We start from the raw sequence: 18,739 nt of genomic DNA, 5'->3' as shown, positions 1-18,739 counted from the left end.
TTATAATCGTTACTGTGTTCTAATTATTTATTCCTTAATCACCATGTATATTTGTTCAAATTTTATTTAACACCTACAAAAAAGATTTAAATAACTAAGCATGCAATGTATTTATTTGCGATTTCATTTGTTAATCGTAATTAAAGATTGACTGATAAATTTTTTTCATTAAATGAGTCTTATCCAGATGGAAGATAATGATAGTAAAACATATACTCAATCTGTCCAAAGAAGACTTGAAAATATGGTACAATACAGAAATGATAATTGGAAAATGTCATATGGTTTTATTAATACTACTCAAAAAGACGTGGTTTTGCAACAAAAATCGACCTATCTACTCTGCGTTAGTATCTTCATATTTTTGACTAACAGAAAAACCAAAATAGTCAAATGTCCGTGATTTTTACAGACCTACAAAAATAGGTTACAAAATGCTTGTCCAGCTGACATTAAACTGCTGAAACGTAGCGTTCAGGAAGACTTAAAATCTAAACATGACGAGTTAAAATCTAAAGATGTTGATTTTGAAGAATGTGAAGCAGATTTAGGTATAATACTTAATAAAGTTGTTATTTAACATATAAAAAATCATCAACAACTTTTTTAGACATACATCATAGTGAGTTAACAATAGATCCACCAAAAGTGAAGATTTGGGACGAATACAGGAAACTGATAGAATTATCAAGACAAAAACCAAAATCAAAACTTAAACGATCATTGATACACGTGACATCGTTACCAAAACTTGATGTCAATAAGTATATCTATATATTAAATAACGGTTAAAAACGTTGAATTTCATAATCTTCGTATTAAATCTTCTGAACCAGGTCTTATTCCAAACTACGATCAAGTTTGAACAATCGAGTGAAAAAAAGCATACTAAAATTTGATACCCAAAAGAGTATATTAGTGGCCAACACGAATTACGTGCAATTTCGTAATTTTAAATTGAAAAAGATGTATAAGGTTCGTCTCGACTAATTTCCATTTAATCCTTTGGCAGTGCAACGAAATGAAAAAGAATTTAGAATACCTTTTTTCGAAAATAATTGTCCCATTATCCTAAAGATTTCCTATATGTCTGATATCAAGTGTGAAAGATACATATTTTCAATTTTTTATAGAAAATAAACATTAATAATTATATCATGTCATGTATGAAAATGTGAAATTTAAAATATTACGTTTGATTATAGTATGAATTATAATTATATATTTTAATATATTTATAAAAATAATTATATAATTGTTGAATTGCAAGGATCTCTCTTGGGTTGTACTCTTGAAGGATTAATTTTGCTGCGATCAAATTTTATTTTTTTATATTAGAACATTTCTTAAATGTGACACAAATACAGAAGAATTATTGTTAATAGATTAATGATTTTTATGCATTGATACGAATATTTAAAATTCAATATAAAATTTAATTCAATATAAAGAAATATGCAAAATATCCGAAGTATTCCACTCGCTATAATATTCAGTGGGTAAAACAAATTTTTTTTAAATGTACCCAAAAGATATAAGTTTGCATACATATGAATTTTACGCCAAATATTTTTTTTTCTTAAACATCTTTTTCGATTGAAACTAAAGCGAGAGATTTTCTAACCGACTTTATTATATGGCAGAAAATAGTTATACTGCAAAATGTCAGCAATATCCCAGCAAGATTTCAAATAGAAGGGAGACCGTATCGTTCCAAGTTCCGCGTTATAGTGCAGCCTGTGGTAGAGAACAGAGGCATCGTTCCGCCGGGAATGCAGCTGCGATTGATCATTCTGTTCCGTTGCGACGATATTGATACACCAGAAGAAGTATTGGTGTTAAACGTTCAACATGGAAGTTCGGTGATTATCCGGCTGCACGGATACAAAGACCCTCCTATTTTGTTCGGTATAGAAATGACTACAAAATAATAATAGAATAGATATGAAGAATATAGTTTAAGGGGATGCTACAATAAGAAGGTAACTCCACTTTATAATTAAATAGACAGTAATTTGTGTAGACCAGAACTCAAAATCAATGAAAATCAAATTACTCTTTCGAATGTGCTATAAATTCATGATCAACTAATATTTGTAACAATATACTTTTGTACTTTTAGACATGATATTATATTGTATACTGCTCCTTATTGTTGCAAACCCTTCAATTTAAACCTTATATCAATAGCCGAGATGCATAACGTTGTTCAACACAGAATTATAAACTCATTTTATCACGGATCTTAAATCTTAACCTTACAAATTTTATTTTATTTTTTATTATTTAATTTGTACTTTACAATTTGTCTAGCTGGACATTTGATAAATTTTTCTAACTTATTTGTTAAATAACATGTGGATGGCTATCCCCAGCGGGATACCATCTTCGAGATTTTGTTAACTTGAGAACGAAAAGAAAGATATGGGATAGATATTTCGCCTTTAAAAAGTTCAAACCACGACGGACCGAGAGGTTTGTAAAAAGATTTTCGTCGGGAAGCAAAAGATTTTCAGAAAATGTATTCACCCGGATATGGACATAAGGTCTAACCTGATTTGCTTAGATGTAAAAGAATAATAAAGAAATAAAATATAAGTGCAAGGTAAAAAGAACTGAAGAGATATAACTGCTCTTTTGAAATATTTTTCCTATATAGGAACTTGCCTGAAGGAAGAAATATTGTTCACATATTCGGACACATACACGGAAATGTTGAATCAAGCTTGGCATCCAGAGATAGCAATGTCATTCGATAGTTTAGAAGTACGATATTCTTAGCAACGATAAGAATACCTATTATAGCTGACGTCGGACTTCTGGTAGATCAAGCGTCAAAGTCATTCTTTTGAGTATATTGAAAATAATTTTGTTTTTTTGAATCATTTATTGAATCACAGATAAGATATTTTAATTATTTTATTATTTCAATAATACATTTGGGTAACTTCCCTTGTTAGAACTATTAATCTCCCCGTTCTTTTTTTTTTAATTTGTGATAGTGAGAATTGATAGAGCTTGAACGATATTACATTGACCTTGATATCAGAGACAAGAAATGTTTAGCTCAAATAACGATAAAGTTGTAATGGTTTTCACGTCATCGTGACTTTGGTTTTTTAGTCTTTTACATTAAATAGCTCTGGAACCTTATCTACCTGGATGACGGAAGGCAATAATTTTGTAAGCATGACTTTCGATTGTAAGAAAGCCTTTGTAGGAGAAGAAGCTTATGTACTTATAAAATTCAAGAACGTCGGCGGAGAGGGCCGGTTTTTCATAATGAGCGAGGCAGACTGGTTCTCTATGAACATTATAGTAAAATCACTTCCTATTTCTATCCGTTTCATTAAAAAAGAAATTCTTCTTAAATATCTTCTTATTTAAAAACATTTTGTTTAGTATCTTTTTCTCCATTCCCATTGTATATTTTTTTATTTTAGGATATCACAGACAAAAATAGTTTAAAATTATCCTGCTTTACCGTGTGGCCTGCGTATTTTGCACTGAACACAAACGAAGAACTGGATTTTCATATGTACTTCTCACCAGAGTGCTATGGAATTCATGTAAATGGAAAATAATTCATTACCCTATTCATATAAAAATATATCAGCATCATTAATTTTCTTCGACTCACTTATCCACTTCTGACCTTTTATTATCATTTTCGTCAGGTGGAAAAATTGTACATATTATGCGATAATTGTACCTTGCTGGAAACAGAGATAATCGGTGATGGATTAATATATCAGCCCAATTTCATCCAACTTAATAAAGTATTTATACTATAAACTCGGTACAAAATAGGATTAATTTAAATATGAAAGATGACAATTAAAATAAGTAAAATTGCAGCATTTAATGAAATTAACACCATTGGAAAGAAATATTGATAATCAAGCGAATTATTACATAAACCTGAGCACCGATACCCCTGACGGTATCGGGCAATGCATCATTGCTGTAAGCAATATTAGGTATACCATATATTTGTTACCATAAATTTAATAATAAAACAATTTTAGTTTAGTAACTGTTAATTGAATAAATACACTATGATTATTTTTGAATAGTGAGATCAGCATGCATTTTTGCTGGACGAAACGAAACGTGCAAACTGACATGCGCAGAATACATACAAAGAATTATTTTCCCCTAGAACTGCTTCACATTAATCCAGACCAAGGAGTTCTCGCTCCAACTTCCGTTCACTATTTTACTGTAACGGCTGAGTATAAAGATTTACAGCCAAATTATTATTTTGCTGTTCTACAGTGAGTTTACGGCTAAAAAAAAATATTGTTACGAACAATAATATTAATTTTGAGTTGTTACTGTGAAAATTAATGCATTTGACGTTCATCGAATTATATTAGATTATACATAGAAGATATACCAGTTGATGCAATAGCAAAAAATACGGATCTACAAACGAAAGAATGCACCACAAAACGACGAAAATGTCCAGCTGTAAAATTATTTTATTCCCTTTACTAACTTGTCAATTAGAATAGAAATATTTTTTTAAAAGAATACTCGTTGTCAGTCTGTAGACATTTGGATCGCCGATGTTGAAGTTTGGTTGCAATACATGATGGATGAAGAGGATAAAACGTGCGTCGATTTTAATGTTGAATTTACATTTAGAGATTTGAAGCTCTCATGTATCTATTAGCCTCGCATTATCATTTATTATATTGCAAGCGATTTGTTTACATTAATTATTAATTCCTACTTCTCCCATGAGAGTGAGAAAGTCTATAATCATCATTCTTTCATTATTTATTTTAACATAAACAAAGGAAGATTATTTACAATTACCAAGGTCCAGTATCTATTTAAAATTGTATTTTAATTGATCAGTGATCGAACAACAGAAGAAATATTGAAACATATCTTGGATGTGCCATCAGATATCAAATATCCCCGATCAGATTACGAAGAAGAAGAAGAAGACAAAGAAGAAATGATAGGGGAATTATTAGAAGAAGAATTTGAAGAAGAAATATCAACGTGTCAATTAGTAAGGCTTTCATTAATTTTTCATTTCTGTTGTCATCTTTATTGTGTCACAAAATAATACAAATTTACTACATTGTAGGAAGCAGATGAATTATTTTATCACCACGATTTAGTAAACCTAAACCAATTCGACCTACTGTGGCAAGAGCATATAATATGCATGGGTATCATTAGACCCACGAGGCTTGTAATTTTAAGATAGTTTATGTTACTTAAAAAGCTTTATATTTCTTATTAAGATTATTACGCGTGATAGGACTCTATACATCGGTGTCAAGGAAACTTATATTTTAATATTAAAGAATCTCGCTGATGACTCATTGAATTATTCGTGGGGTGAAGTTAATGGTTTAGATTCGTCAAAGATGAAACTTTGCGTGTGTCCTGAAAAAGGAGAAGTATTAGCTAAAGGCACTAAAAAAATTGAAATAACTATCACACCAGTTTCAGAGGTTAATTATTTGTTCAATTTTTCAAAAATTTGATTTTGGGAAAATATTTGGTTTACTATTTATTTTTATAATTTCTAGGGGATCGTGCAATCGTTATTTATACCATGTTTTGTGGGAGATTCACGGAAGATGATAATGCTGGGCATCGAATGTTTCATCGAATCACTTTATGTTATATTTTATTTTCCACTAAACGACAATACGCCATTGTTAATGAATAATTTTGTTAAAGTAAAGTGGCGGGCAGATAGTCTCAAACTTGCTTTGGATATGGCGGGAAAATCTAGACAGCACATGGTACATTTAATTAATAATTTTGAAGATCACAAATAAACACTTTTTTTTAAATTTATTAACCCTTTGTGCTCGGCTATCCCTTCTGAGGAGATATCGCAAATCTGACAAACAACTTGAATGTTCACTCTGAGGACACAAAGAGATTACTGGTGATTATATAGTATAAAATTACACAAGCTCTAAATTTTCCTTGAAGTTTCACAGTACGAAAAAACAAAGAAATGAAAAATATTGCGGACATGCCGAATACAAAGGTTTATTTTTTTAAACCTTAAGTTATTTAATCTAAAATTTCATACCTTTAAATTTTCATTTTTAATTTTTCAATCAAACGCTTAAAATTTTTTAAATAAAAATTACAAATTTTTAATTTTCTGCAAATTAGAAAGGCAATCCATAAAAGAACGAAAATTGTATAAATTATTTTCTGATAATAATGATGTAAAATTATACTAATATTTTGGAATTCAAGCGCGTAATTCAAATGGACTATCAATCTTAATGTACAACTATGCAGAAATTATTAGACAAGTACAAAAAGCGAGAGGAACGAGAACTAATGAACACGAATCTGGATCAAGGAGAGGTTCTTAAAGATGCTTCAGCAGGTCCTTCTATGCAAGAAGTGGCAGTTGATGAATCAGGCGAACAGCCCTTCCTAAGTACTTGTACTTCAGAAATCATTCAGGTAGTGGAAAGTTTTTGCATTTTTATCAAACCATAAATATTACTATCGCAATTGTATAATATATATATTTGACTCAATGACTATAGATGAGCAACATAACAGAAAATGATAACTATTTGCAAGATATGGTTTCCTCTGGAAGCATTGTACCATTCCACGAAAAATTCTTACCACTGGTTACACAGCCTGTTGTAATAGAATTTCCAGGTTTATCGTTAAGAACAGGTATCTTGATTAAAATTTTGAAAGGAAATATACTCCTCTAAATGAAAAAATAAATATTTATATTTACAAAGAAACGAATAATTCCAACCTTCAGTGCAGAAGAAAACTTTTATAATAAAAAACGAGACTTCGATTCCAACTAATTATTGGCTCCGTATAAAGAACTTTTATCCGATCATGTGTTCGTGTAAATGGAAGTCGCAAGAAGATCGGATTAGGTTTATTTATAAACGAGTTTTTAGTCGGCAGAAGAAATTAATAGGTAGGATATTGTTTACTCGTAAAATTATGAAATTCTAAATATATTATTTTTGGAATAAACTCTTCTATTTACAGAAGACACATTGTGCAAGGTAAAACAACCTGGATCAGGTATGGTAGTCTATGTTGATCCCTTAAATTCAGATATTGGTCCTTTCAAAGCCATGCCTGTGGACATTTATGTTTTTGCTGATACATGGGGTTATTATGTAGATGAATTAGAAATAAATATTGCTGGTTTACCACAGTATACTATAGGGATATGTGTACAAGTTGTTGGATCACCAATATCATTGTCAATTTCTGATAGAAATGAATCTAATATACCTACTATTAGGTATATCTAACATTTTTCTATTTTAAAAAATTCAAATTCAGTATTTTAGAAAATATATTTGTAGATATGGAATGGTAGCTGTAGGTAGTCACCTACATAAGAGAAAAATATTATTGACAAATACAAGCGTGGTGCCTATAATTATTGACTGGCATACATTTGTAGTCAAACCAGTTCTGGAATCAATGCCTTTTAATGTAGCATTTAGTTTTCATACACCATTTACTGACGAATTGGCATCAAAATTAAGAAATACTAAGCAGAAGACTAATAGTGAAATACACTTAGAAAAACACTATCCATACTCAAAAGGCTTACATACATGTGATTCTAGTGAATTCAGCAACACTAGTGATATTATAACATCTAGTTACATGTAAATATTTTCAATAGCAATGTAATAGTCATCAAAAATATACAATTACATTTTCTGAATTATCTTAGGGAATCCTCACACATGACCTCATCCTGGATGTGTAATGATGAAATTTCCAAACAGTATACCACCAGTAGCTCCAATAGATGTTCAAAAAGTGAAAGTAAATATACAAAAGATGCAAATAATATAGCAGAGAGGAAAGACATTGAAATACAAATTTCGATACTTCCTTACTATGGTTTAATTGATACAAGCATATGCACGGTGAAAAAACATCTAGATCTTCTTAAAATATTAAGAAAAACATATTGCACATATGAATAATAAAGAAAACATTTTGGTATCTTACAAGGTTACCCCTAGAGAAATGTTCATCCTACCCAAAAGCAATACCTCCCTAATTATTGATATACAACTTGAAAGATACAAAGCTATGATGGAAACAAATGAAAGTATTAAAGGAGAATTTTTTTGCAAAATTCTTGGATTTCTACGAGTTGCTCCAAATGATATGTTTGTATAACTGACTTATGATACAAATCAATGTAAAATATCTACAGTGAATTATATGACACTATATAATAATAATAGGTACAGAGATAACTATTATGCTAGACAGAGTGGCAATTATTTTTCTCCTGTAGAAATTGATGTTACTGCAAATATTACTAAATCTACATTGGATTTTAATATTTCTAAATTTGATAGAACATTTATATGTTGCGCCAGTAAAGTAATACGAAGTCGAAGGAAAAGATTAGAGTATGTAAAATTACAAAATATAAATATTCTTATTCAAAGAATAGAATATTTCTTCACCTAATCTATTTTTCTTAGACTAACTAAAACATTATTTTTGTACAACACTAAAAACAAGCTAATAGAAATAGCTTTAGAAACATATGAACCATTTTATATCAAATCTACATCAGTTTATGGAGAAGCAGATCTATCTAAATCTGGAATTATATGCATAAATCCAAATGGATATATTGAAGTAATTTATCTTTGTCTTTGGCAGAAATACAAATTTTGAGTAACATTCTTTTTATAGGTAAAAGTAGCATGTATTGTACAAGAGAAATTAATTCAAACTATAATGAATACAAGTTCAGATCAAGATTTCCATGATCCAAAGATCACAATAAGAGAACCATTACACATTATACATTCTGATAAACGATATCAAGTATTAATCATTTTTCTTTTTTGTTCTGCTTGAATGAGCATAATAAATACTTAAATTTATGTGATTTTAGGACTTAGAATTAATTTTACAAATATGGTTACCAGTGTTAAAATTATCATCATACACATTAGATTTTGGTCTTGTTTACATAGGTGATGCAAAGAAACTATCATTAACTATCAGAAACTTATCAAGTATGGCCATAATTGTTATCTTCTTTAGTATCTATATACATTAGTATTATTTTAACATTATACATTAACTAGATTGATTTTGATTGATTTATTGATGCCTTATTGATTGATTTTCATTAGTATGCAGTGTAAATTGTAGAATAAATAAAAAGTCCAAAACCAAAGAATTTATGACTGATAAAAGGCATGGAACATTGTCAAGTCAATATAACTACCAAGGCTGTTATTTCACAATCACGGTTGCTTTCCTACCAAAGTAACATAATTTAATCATAAATATTCTATCACTAACTATGCTGGTCACTGTACAATAACTACAATATTTACAGAAAACCAGGGAAATTAGTCGAAACATTAGAAATACTAACAGATATCCCATACAATATAGAAGAATGCCAACTTTATGGAGAAGGAACATTAGATGAAAAATACCATACTCCGGGTGTATAAAAGAATAAACAATTACAAATCTACTTAAAAATTATGATTCATTAACAAAATAAAAAACAGTTTACGAAAGAGTTAAAATAAAACAGAGCGTTATTAGTAGTAGCGTTAATAGTATTCTAATAAATGATAAATGCAAAAGAGAACATAAACATTCATACCGATAACATAATTCCAGTTATTACATAAATCGGAATATATAAACTAAAAACATACTAGCACTCAAAAATTGATATTCCTGCTCATAACCTACTATTTATTACTTCTGATCATTAACTTTTCATATTCACATGACACCATGATTTAGCACAAAATAAATTAAATTCTTTCACAGAGAAATACATATATATAATATATATACGTAATAGGTTACACTACTGTATAACTTCGTACTACATGATCTTGAATCATTGATAAGACATAATTACATTATTAGAATTGATAATTAAGAAGAGAAAAAGGGTATTTCGCTTTCATGAGTGTGGACCTTTCCATCAACGGTGTTAGAGCACGTCCATGTCGTCCAAAGTCGTATACATAGGTAGCAATTCTCAAAGCGGACGTAAGGTTCTTAACTTCATAACGTGTGCTTTATAAATCAGCCACTAACCATAGAGCGCTACGATCTAGAAGTTATAGAAAACAATATATATATAAATATATATATATTTATATATTTATATATTTATACTCCCGCTGATATACATATATAGTATACTTAGAATAGTTACTATACACTCGCGTGTCTATGCTATATTACACATATGCAATTCAAACTCTTGACTTGAAGTGTTTTACTGTTTAGCGGGCAAATCGAGAAACATTTGGCTTTCACTAATAGCGTTGCCCCCACCACGATAGTTGCCAGACTTGTGCATACGACCGTGAGCACGCTTATTCACCTATACACACTTTCGGAATTTTTGATGACTTTACCGGTGTTCTCTTACTGTATCGCCACCTAGCGTACTGTAGGTATATCACCGAAGATTTTTCCTCGGTCACGTGACCGGCTTAGCCAATCGGAGAATTTTGTGGGCCCTATACGTGGCATAAGGTATGAATCCTTTCCACGTCCGCCATTTTGACATACGGTACTTTTCGAGAGTGTTGGTTTTATGTTTTATCGTTTCCCGTGAATATAATCTTTTTTACTGAAAACGTAAGTAACGCAAGTGGCTTATATCCAGCAACGTGACATTACGGGCGAGTCTCAATAATTAGACGACGTTTCTATATAATGGAACTTTGAGCGGGGAACCTTTCGACGATTTGCGCTGGGGAGTAGGTCGAAGGTGACAGACAACCGGGTGTACGCAGTGGCTTCGCAAACCGCACAATATCTTCCGCCTTTGTCGCAATACCACGGTATTGGCGTTTTAGGTAGCCTGTTGACGATTTTAAAAAAGTGAATAAGATCACCAGTGTGAAACGCTCTAAGAGTGATCCTTAACACGGTATGCTACTCCGATAATCATAGCGATGTATTAAAATGAGAATCAATAAGCGGGCAGCGTGAGCATCTCGTGCGTGCTTCTACACACAATATTTTTTTCTTTTTCTTTATTTCAATTCGATTTAATTAAAGTCTATAATTTAACGTTGTTCGAAATATTCGTTGATTACTGTTAAGCGTGTTAGCCTGTAAATGTGCAGGTTAGCTTTTCGGCCTTTGTGTCAGCGTATTGGAGCACTTTACGCATGTTTCTACTCTTATCACCGCCGTCTACGTACATAATTTTTCATATTATTTTTCAGCCACGAAACGTGTCTTTTGTGTACTCAGGTACACACGTTTCGAATTTTTCCATTATTTCGATCGATTTCGTTTTGTGAAAGTTATTTATTTCGAAACAATTTTGAGCCCGATATATATTATTGCACGTTGATCGTATGTACATTGTGTTCTTGCATATGTCGGGCATATATCTTTTCCGACTAATTTTAAAAATCAATTTCGTGATAATTATGTTTTGATAATGTCCTACTTTCGTTATTACGTGTTGTTGCAAATGATGCTCTTACCCATGTTAATCATTTTTTGATTAAGCATTCACATGTTTATGCACATCTTTGAATAAGATATAGATATATTTTGTATATTCACATGTAAATATTGTTTAGTGAAAGAATGAAGAATAAAGAATTCATTGTGATATAATTAAATTAGATTGTTTATGTGATTTGCTTTATGTAATATATATCAAATAAAACTTCAGTTCATTTAATCTAGCTTTCTCTCTAGTTTCTCGATCTATGATTTTTTTAAATTTTATTTTGTGTATATGATAAAATGGGACATTAATCTAGTGTTTTATTATTCTAGGTATTTACATAATCAGCATTAATCATGGGGAATATGTTTGCAACATTATTTAAAGGCCTTTTTGGCAAAAAAGAAATGAGGATTTTAATGGTAGGCCTTGATGCAGCGGGTAAAACCACAATATTATACAAATTAAAGTTAGGGGAAATTGTTACTACAATTCCCACTATAGGTAAATATGGTTCTGTTTTTATTTTTCTTTTATTTAAATATCGATGATATATATTTTTTATTTTATAATCTATATTATATATATATATTTATTTATTTATTGTTACATATATCATGTGTGTGTGTACGCGCGCGCGCGCGCGTGTGTGTTAATACATACAAGAAATGATATTATGTATCAAGTGATATAGTTTACTAAATAAATATTGTAAATTTTAGGCTTCAATGTAGAAACAGTTGAATACAAGAATATAAGTTTTACTGTATGGGACGTTGGTGGTCAGGACAAAATCAGACCTCTCTGGCGACATTACTTTCAAAATACACAAGTATGCAATTTATTAATTAAATTTTCATTTTGAAAACAATTAAATTGTATCTCTATGTGTAAAAAATTATTATCTAGACAGACATAATAGTTTATTTTACATTTTACTTAAAATATGCCTTATCTCTAATAAAATTATTTTCATAGATTAAATTTCTTTTCAGGGATTAATATTCGTCGTTGACAGTAATGATAGGGAACGTATCGGTGAAGCGCGTGAAGAATTGATGAGAATGTTGGCAGAAGATGAACTTAGAGATGCAGTACTTCTTATATTTGCTAACAAACAAGTGAGTATAGTTCCTGAGTTACTAATATGAGTTGTATCTCTTTCATTGTGTTATATGAGGGCATAGAGTATTTTGATAGCATATAACATTTGTTATGTAAACATTACATATTACCCATGTCAAATGTATAGACTTTGTCAATGGAATTGAAGAAGAATAAATTAAACGAATAAGTTATGTATTTTAGATTGTACTTATGAACTAATTAATATTTTAGGATCTCCCAAATGCAATGAACGCAGCAGAGATTACCGACAAGTTGGGACTGCACTCTCTCCGTAATCGCAATTGGTACATTCAAGCAACGTGTGCCACAAGTGGAGACGGACTTTACGAGGGCCTCGATTGGCTCTCTAATCAGCTCAAAAATGCCAATCGCTAATTGGAACATTATTCCGTCAACATTCAGTTGCTATATTAACATCATAAAATCAGCTGCACACCTATCCCCCCCATGAAAGAATAATAATATAAACAGAGGTAACACTAAGTGCAAACCGCAAGATCTTTTTGATCTCGAAGTGGAGGGTGGAGATTGTCGAAAGTTGTCATTGTGCCAGGAAGTTTTTTGGGGGGAGGGGAGTGGGGAAATCGGCCGGAAGCACACATTCTAACGGCCACACAAGACTATTGCCTTGTGCAACTTACTATTATAATTATTATTATATTAGCATTATAGTTACACTTTTTACACAGAGATACCACGAGAAAAGTGGAAAACTTGGAAGTAATTGTATTAAAGTACCTAACTCTGAAACATACAATACACTTTGATTAATTAATAATTTGAATATCTTTGGAAAAAAAATTTAAGAACAAAAAAGTGAAGTACCCACGGTGTTGTCAGTTTGAATGCGTTGGACATACTGATTATCATAATGTAGCTGCATATTGTACATTACATTATATAAATACGATGATAAAAATGTGATCAATAGATGAGAGAATGTTGCTCTGTCCACTACATTACAAATGTCACATCGGCCCATCAGTTGACATGAAAAAATGCAGTGAGTGGTAACTGACGGTGCAATGACTTACTGTTTCTAGTTACAAAAGTTTGTTTCTATTTTTTTAAGTTTTCAGTGGTATACGTCGACAAAAGAAAAGTAAAAAAAACAATACAAAACTATGCAAAATGGTTGTCTTACTGCTTGTGACTATCAGCAGGTGTTGTAATTGCACCCTCCTTCACCTGCTCGCGATTAATACTAACAGTCAGTCAACCATGTATATCTCAGTGTAAAAGAGATATCATTTATTTATTGCACCTTGATAAGGTAAATTAGAATATTGTCAACATTCCGAAATTATGCATCGATCGTGGCGGGAAATGCAGATAAAAAAAATTCGAATGGGAAAAAATGTGGAGTAAAGTAAAAAAAAGATTTAAAAAATGATTAGGAAAGAACCTCTCGCAGCAAAGAGAGATAGGCCTCGCAATTTCTAAGCCAGCAATCCAAACTGGCATGGCAGTCTGCCAGATGAAGCCATTTTCGCAAAGCCCTTCAATCTCCTAATGTTTTCCTGTCCTTAAAAATATATTGTTTTTACAAAATAATCTTCCCCTAATTGATCAAATCGCCTTTCCGTCATATGCGAAGATTCGTATAATTATATATGAATGTTTAAACGATTTGTGAAATATACTGTAATTGTGCTTTATGTAGTCTATATGTTATTTGCCGTTAAAATAGTTTGTTTTTGTTCTGGCTGGTTTATCGAATAGAATTGATAGAAAGTCCTCCTTTTCGGGGTGCATGCATATTGTGCAAGGAATGACAAGGATAAAGGAATTTTCGCACATATGTGGACGCTGAAACTATTACTATTATTTACATTGGACGAAAACAAACACATCTCTATCCTCGTCGCTTCATGCTCAGCCTTGCATGCATCCCCTTTATTCAGACGATGGTACTTCAGTTAGAGAAGCACGATTACTTTTCCCTTTTAATTACTAAAGACTGCACACCGCCTATACCGCATGTTTCATTTAGCAACTTAAGTTCTCTTCCCTCTTCTTCTTTTCTTTTTTCTTGATCGACTAATTATACATTAGTTATGGATAAATTACAAATTTTCTAGACTTCTATTTTGATTTTTTCAAAAAAAAAAAAAAAAAAAATTATGATATTTTCCTAGTACATAGTAGTATACTTACGTATGATAAATTTTTTCGACCTCTAATAACGTGTGTATATTTAACGACTAAAGATAAAAGGAATTTTAATGAGGATAGGTCCATGGCTGATAACGAGTATCAGCTCCAACTCTGTCAGAACAAAAATAAAGGACGTAATATTTAAAATGTATCATACCGATTTTTTACCGATACAGACGATCGAATCATTATGCAATAAGATATGCTTTCATCATAAATCATTGTTTTTTTCAGTACTTTCATTCATCTTCATTAATACAGAAATATTGTAATTGAAAAAAAAATACAAACAACCGTAGAAAAAATTATATACTAGAACTGCGTATTTTGTGTTTAATTCATTAATTATAAATGTATGCATAGAACTCTATAGCACTGTAAACAGATGAATGTTTCTTTGTTTTTTTTACTTATTTTAGCGTGTATTAAGTTGCTTGACATATTCTATCACGATACGTTATTTTAGTTACCGATCAGATTAATTAGAAACCAATATTTAAAAAACTTACGTATTATATATATAAATATATATGTGTGTTATCATCGTAACAACGATAAATGGGTTAAATACTTATAAGTTGCAGTCATGACATCGCTCCTATATGCATGACCTCAGTGTCGTGACATTCTCGCGCGCGTAATCTTCGGTGTATGAGTAAGTACTCAATACGGTGCATTGTCATTTTTAGCTTCAAATGTACATTATGTGCACGAGTGTGAGTGAATCCGGTTTCATTAAGTCTTTGTTTGGTAAATAAACGAAAATAAAACCATTTCAACCTTGAAGGAAAATTCAATTTTCATGAATCATTTTGAAGTTCGAAATTCATTTATTTTTACTTATATCTCAAATTTCTTAGTCGAAACTCGTATGATAATAAAGCATCTCACTTACAATTACAACGTTTATACGAATCTATTGAATCAGTTTCTCACCTTCCATTGATACGTTTTAAGAACAGATAATATATGTAAGGAATGATATTTAGATAGATGATATATTCAGAATAAACGGGAAATACGTATAATCGAATGTATATCCATATTGGTTAGAATTCACAATCTACAATGGCAATCGAATATTTTTATGAAACGTTTATATCGGCGATACAAGGTGAAAGTGGAAAGTAGATTTTCTGCAGGAAAATTTATTCAAATCTCATATAAAGATACTGAAAGAAAACAAAGCTTAAAAATCTTACATAGATTATTATTACACGATAAAAGTATAATATAATACTATTCTTTAATTTCGTTTTAAAAGTCAATGGTGATTAATTAACATACAGGATGTCTCTACCTTCTCTGCAAAACGATGCCAGCATATCCTACGAGTAAAAATAAAAAAAAAATTGTCAGATAAAGATTACAGTTATAAAAAGAAAATTATACTATAAAATTCATCATCAACATCATCATCAACCAATACCACACTTAAATCGAATATGGCAACAATCATTTCAGTATGCCTTTTGGTTTTTACTTGATCAGAAGCTACGATTAGGAAAAAAAGATGGCGTTATCGATCAAATTGGGGTCACTGATCTTAGTATCTATTATGTATGTAACTTCCTATCTTTTACGTTTATGGTAACCGTGCACTACGCTTGGAATGTAGACGTAGATATGGTTTGTGAAACAGCGTGAAGCCGGTGTTCCTTTATATTTTTAGAATTATTAACAACCTGCAGAGTAACGATCACGAGTATTGAATGTCAGACGAAGCTGTTTGTGATACATACGTCTCGCAGACGGCGCCAGGCTTCTCGTCGGCAATAACCAAGCGTTCGTAACTCGTCATCGCGGCCTTTCGGATCGCGCGCGCGCGCGCGCGCACTCACTTCTTCACGTATATCAACAATCACTACATATATCGTTGATCGCCGAATAACAAATAGCAAGTGAAAAGTTCGTCGATTACGGACAGCAAGGTAAGCGAAAATCCTTCGGTAAATGGTAATTGTTCACTATGTACGTACGTTCAACGCTATCGTTACAACTTCGAGGTTATCACGTGTACGTACGCGTAATGCATCAGAGATGTAGGACAGGATATGAATCTTTTTAATCAATTTCTCTTTCTTCAGTAAATTTTTCTTTACGAGCAGAAATTGAGATTCCATCGGGTATATGCAAATTTTAAATAACTAAACGTTTTTTCCACGTTACTCATAGGTTTGTGTAGAGCATGATAAAACATCATGCCATAGGTGTTAATAGAAACGTAGGCAACGGCACCCGTCGCTTGACACTTTGTGGTATTACCGCGAAACAATTCTCAACTATTTAACATGAAATTTGAAGAGAGTATAGCACGAAACGTCTCAGTATATACGGACTACGAGAGAAGAATGTCATAAATCACATTTACAATTTTTTTTATAGGGAAATCCCATATTATCAAAATTGTCAATATGCATATTTGATTTTGGAGCTGAACTGTTTCTTCATTCCTTCTCGTATCAGCTACTTTTGAAAGATCTTTGATCCTCGGAGGTTGTTTCGATTTTCAATTATGTACAAATTCTCCTATCTTATCATAAAACAACATTAAGATTAGAAAATTAACAGAAATATACTTATCATGTTTTTCTCCTATAATTTTCAAATGTTGCGGTGTTGGATCGTGTGTATTGAATCTAAGGGGAAACGATGAAAACCAGATTTACTAGCATCGAATGTAAAAGTCTATCGGCGCGTGCGATCGTTGTTGTTGATGGCGTCTTATATTTAGATCGTGTTGAAATTTAGTCGACCTTTGAGCATAAAAACTTCGAGCGTAATGCATTTCATTGTCAAAATGTGCTTGGCAAGACTTTTTCCTTGTGGCGCGCGGTTGAGACGCATTTGCGATCAACGCGCCATCTTCTCCTCGCTTTCATGACGTTGCCAAAAATGTGGCTTTGCAAAACTCACGGGCCCTCTATCCACTGTACGATAAACTGTTTGAGTTTACACGGCCGTCTGTGTTTTTCCTTCGATGAGGCACCAGGTTATCAATTTCCTCGGACATTGGCAAAATATTATTCCAAGTCGTGGCTAGGTTGTTGTTGCGCCGCCAGGCGAGATTCCAAAGGGGATGGTTTTTCGAGTTTTGTACTTGGTGGGAGTTTGTCAAATGAACCTTCCATCGAATAATTTTGTAGAATAAAATCTTTATGATAAATAATACATTACTTTGGTAAAAAAATATTTTTATTAGAATTGATTAATTGCATATATGATCTTAAGTATTTTAAAAAGTATTTTATTACAGATATTGGTACCAAATGTGAAGTAATAATTGTCCATTGCAAACTTCATACTTCTGAATATTTTCTCAAATTTTATTATAATAATACCAATATTTCATACAGAATGTTTACTTTCTACTAGGACCCGTCCCTTTTAAGAAAAAATACAATGATATCTAATGCACCATAGACTTTCACGGCGAGATCGTAATGGAGATTGCGATTACGTATGGTTGTCAAATCGCAGACAAGATTTTAGAAATTTTACTTCGCCATTATCAGCCATGGTATGTAGGAATGTACAGTAATGAACAAAAATATCGACTAACTTTTCTTATAAAATTCTGTTTCAATTTGTAAAAAAGAAATATGCTACAGATGTTCTTACTAAATATTATGGTTTACTAGTCAATCAATCAATAATTAACTGTTCAAATACTTTGTTAACTTTTATTCGTGTATGCTGGCAATAAGTATTTTGTAACACTATATGTATTCATTTTCAGATTTGGTTCAGACTTGACTAATATAACCACGAGAGTCATATTCATGTCACGTTAGTCTTAAACAAATTTCACGATATTTTGTATAGTACATTATATATATAAATAAAGATTCTATAACTATTGGAATACTTTCCTGAGCCACTGTACGTGTGCAGGCATAATGCCGCGAGAATGGCGCCAACATTCCCATCTGTCGACGTGTATGCACCGTAAAATGTTGGATCGCG

General features: G+C 31.5%; 5 protein-coding genes and 1 long non-coding RNA gene across 12 annotated transcripts in view; 5 read left to right on the top strand and 1 right to left on the bottom strand.

Annotated features, from left to right (window-relative positions):
- The first annotated feature begins 169 nt into the window (after positions 1-169).
- On the top strand, positions 170-969 carry LOC139996955 (uncharacterized). Its single transcript, XM_072021539.1, has 3 exons — positions 170-346; positions 413-551; positions 611-969. Exons 1-3 carry the CDS (start codon positions 173-175, stop codon positions 790-792), a joined length of 495 nt encoding a protein of 164 aa, XP_071877640.1. The 5' UTR covers positions 170-172; the 3' UTR covers positions 793-969.
- Positions 970-1,614: 645 nt separating this feature from the next.
- LOC139996986 (uncharacterized) lies at positions 1,615-10,366 on the bottom strand. Of its 6 annotated transcripts, none has more exons than XR_011802478.1 (3): positions 10,226-10,366; positions 9,873-10,120; positions 1,615-5,760 (listed from the first exon to the last, which is right to left on the bottom strand). It is a non-coding gene; the product is annotated as an uncharacterized lncRNA (long non-coding RNA). The 6 variants fall into 6 exon arrangements; XR_011802498.1 differs by lacking the exon at positions 10,226-10,366 and having other exon boundaries at positions 1,615-1,896; positions 2,707-5,760; positions 9,873-10,171; XR_011802492.1 differs by lacking the exon at positions 10,226-10,366 and having other exon boundaries at positions 1,615-3,038; positions 3,159-5,760; positions 9,873-10,171.
- On the top strand, positions 1,773-4,281 carry LOC139996932 (deleted in lung and esophageal cancer protein 1-like). The gene is made up of 7 exons (XM_072021492.1): positions 1,773-1,908; positions 2,660-2,766; positions 3,124-3,318; positions 3,444-3,569; positions 3,678-3,779; positions 3,859-3,980; positions 4,077-4,281. The coding sequence occupies exons 1-7, from the start codon at positions 1,773-1,775 to the stop codon at positions 4,279-4,281; spliced, it is 993 nt and encodes a 330-aa protein (XP_071877593.1).
- On the top strand, positions 5,344-8,817 carry LOC139996900 (uncharacterized). The gene is made up of 8 exons (XM_072021430.1): positions 5,344-5,477; positions 5,556-5,774; positions 6,292-6,462; positions 6,549-6,687; positions 6,782-6,949; positions 7,024-7,285; positions 7,350-7,661; positions 7,730-8,817. Exons 1-8 carry the CDS (start codon positions 5,391-5,393, stop codon positions 7,986-7,988), a joined length of 1,617 nt encoding a protein of 538 aa, XP_071877531.1. The 5' UTR covers positions 5,344-5,390; the 3' UTR covers positions 7,989-8,817.
- A 157-nt stretch (positions 10,367-10,523) lies between the features above and the next one.
- Arf79f (ADP-ribosylation factor 1) lies at positions 10,524-14,274 on the top strand. Of its 2 annotated transcripts, none has more exons than XM_072021527.1 (5): positions 10,524-10,656; positions 11,821-11,992; positions 12,211-12,320; positions 12,484-12,609; positions 12,827-14,274. In XM_072021527.1, the coding sequence occupies exons 2-5, from the start codon at positions 11,845-11,847 to the stop codon at positions 12,989-12,991; spliced, it is 549 nt and encodes a 182-aa protein (XP_071877628.1). In that variant the 5' UTR covers positions 10,524-10,656; positions 11,821-11,844; the 3' UTR covers positions 12,992-14,274. The 2 variants fall into 2 exon arrangements, with proteins under 2 accessions (XP_071877628.1, XP_071877620.1); XM_072021519.1 differs by having other exon boundaries at positions 10,585-10,951.
- A 2,089-nt stretch (positions 14,275-16,363) lies between these two features.
- The window catches only part of Sog (chordin short gastrulation), a 101,266-nt gene continuing 98,890 nt past the window's right edge, over positions 16,364-18,739 (top strand). The window contains exon 1 of the mRNA XM_072022258.1: positions 16,364-16,704. The gene's annotated coding sequence lies outside the window, so the exon portion shown is untranslated. The remainder of the gene's footprint in view (positions 16,705-18,739) is intronic.

The sequence above is a fragment of the Bombus fervidus genome, chromosome 2 (genome assembly GCF_041682495.2).
Source record: "Bombus fervidus isolate BK054 chromosome 2, iyBomFerv1, whole genome shotgun sequence".
Classification (NCBI taxonomy): domain Eukaryota; kingdom Metazoa; phylum Arthropoda; class Insecta; order Hymenoptera; family Apidae; genus Bombus; species Bombus fervidus.
The sequence above is the reverse complement of the archived record's forward strand: the minus strand, read 5'-3'. Positions and strand labels throughout refer to the sequence as shown.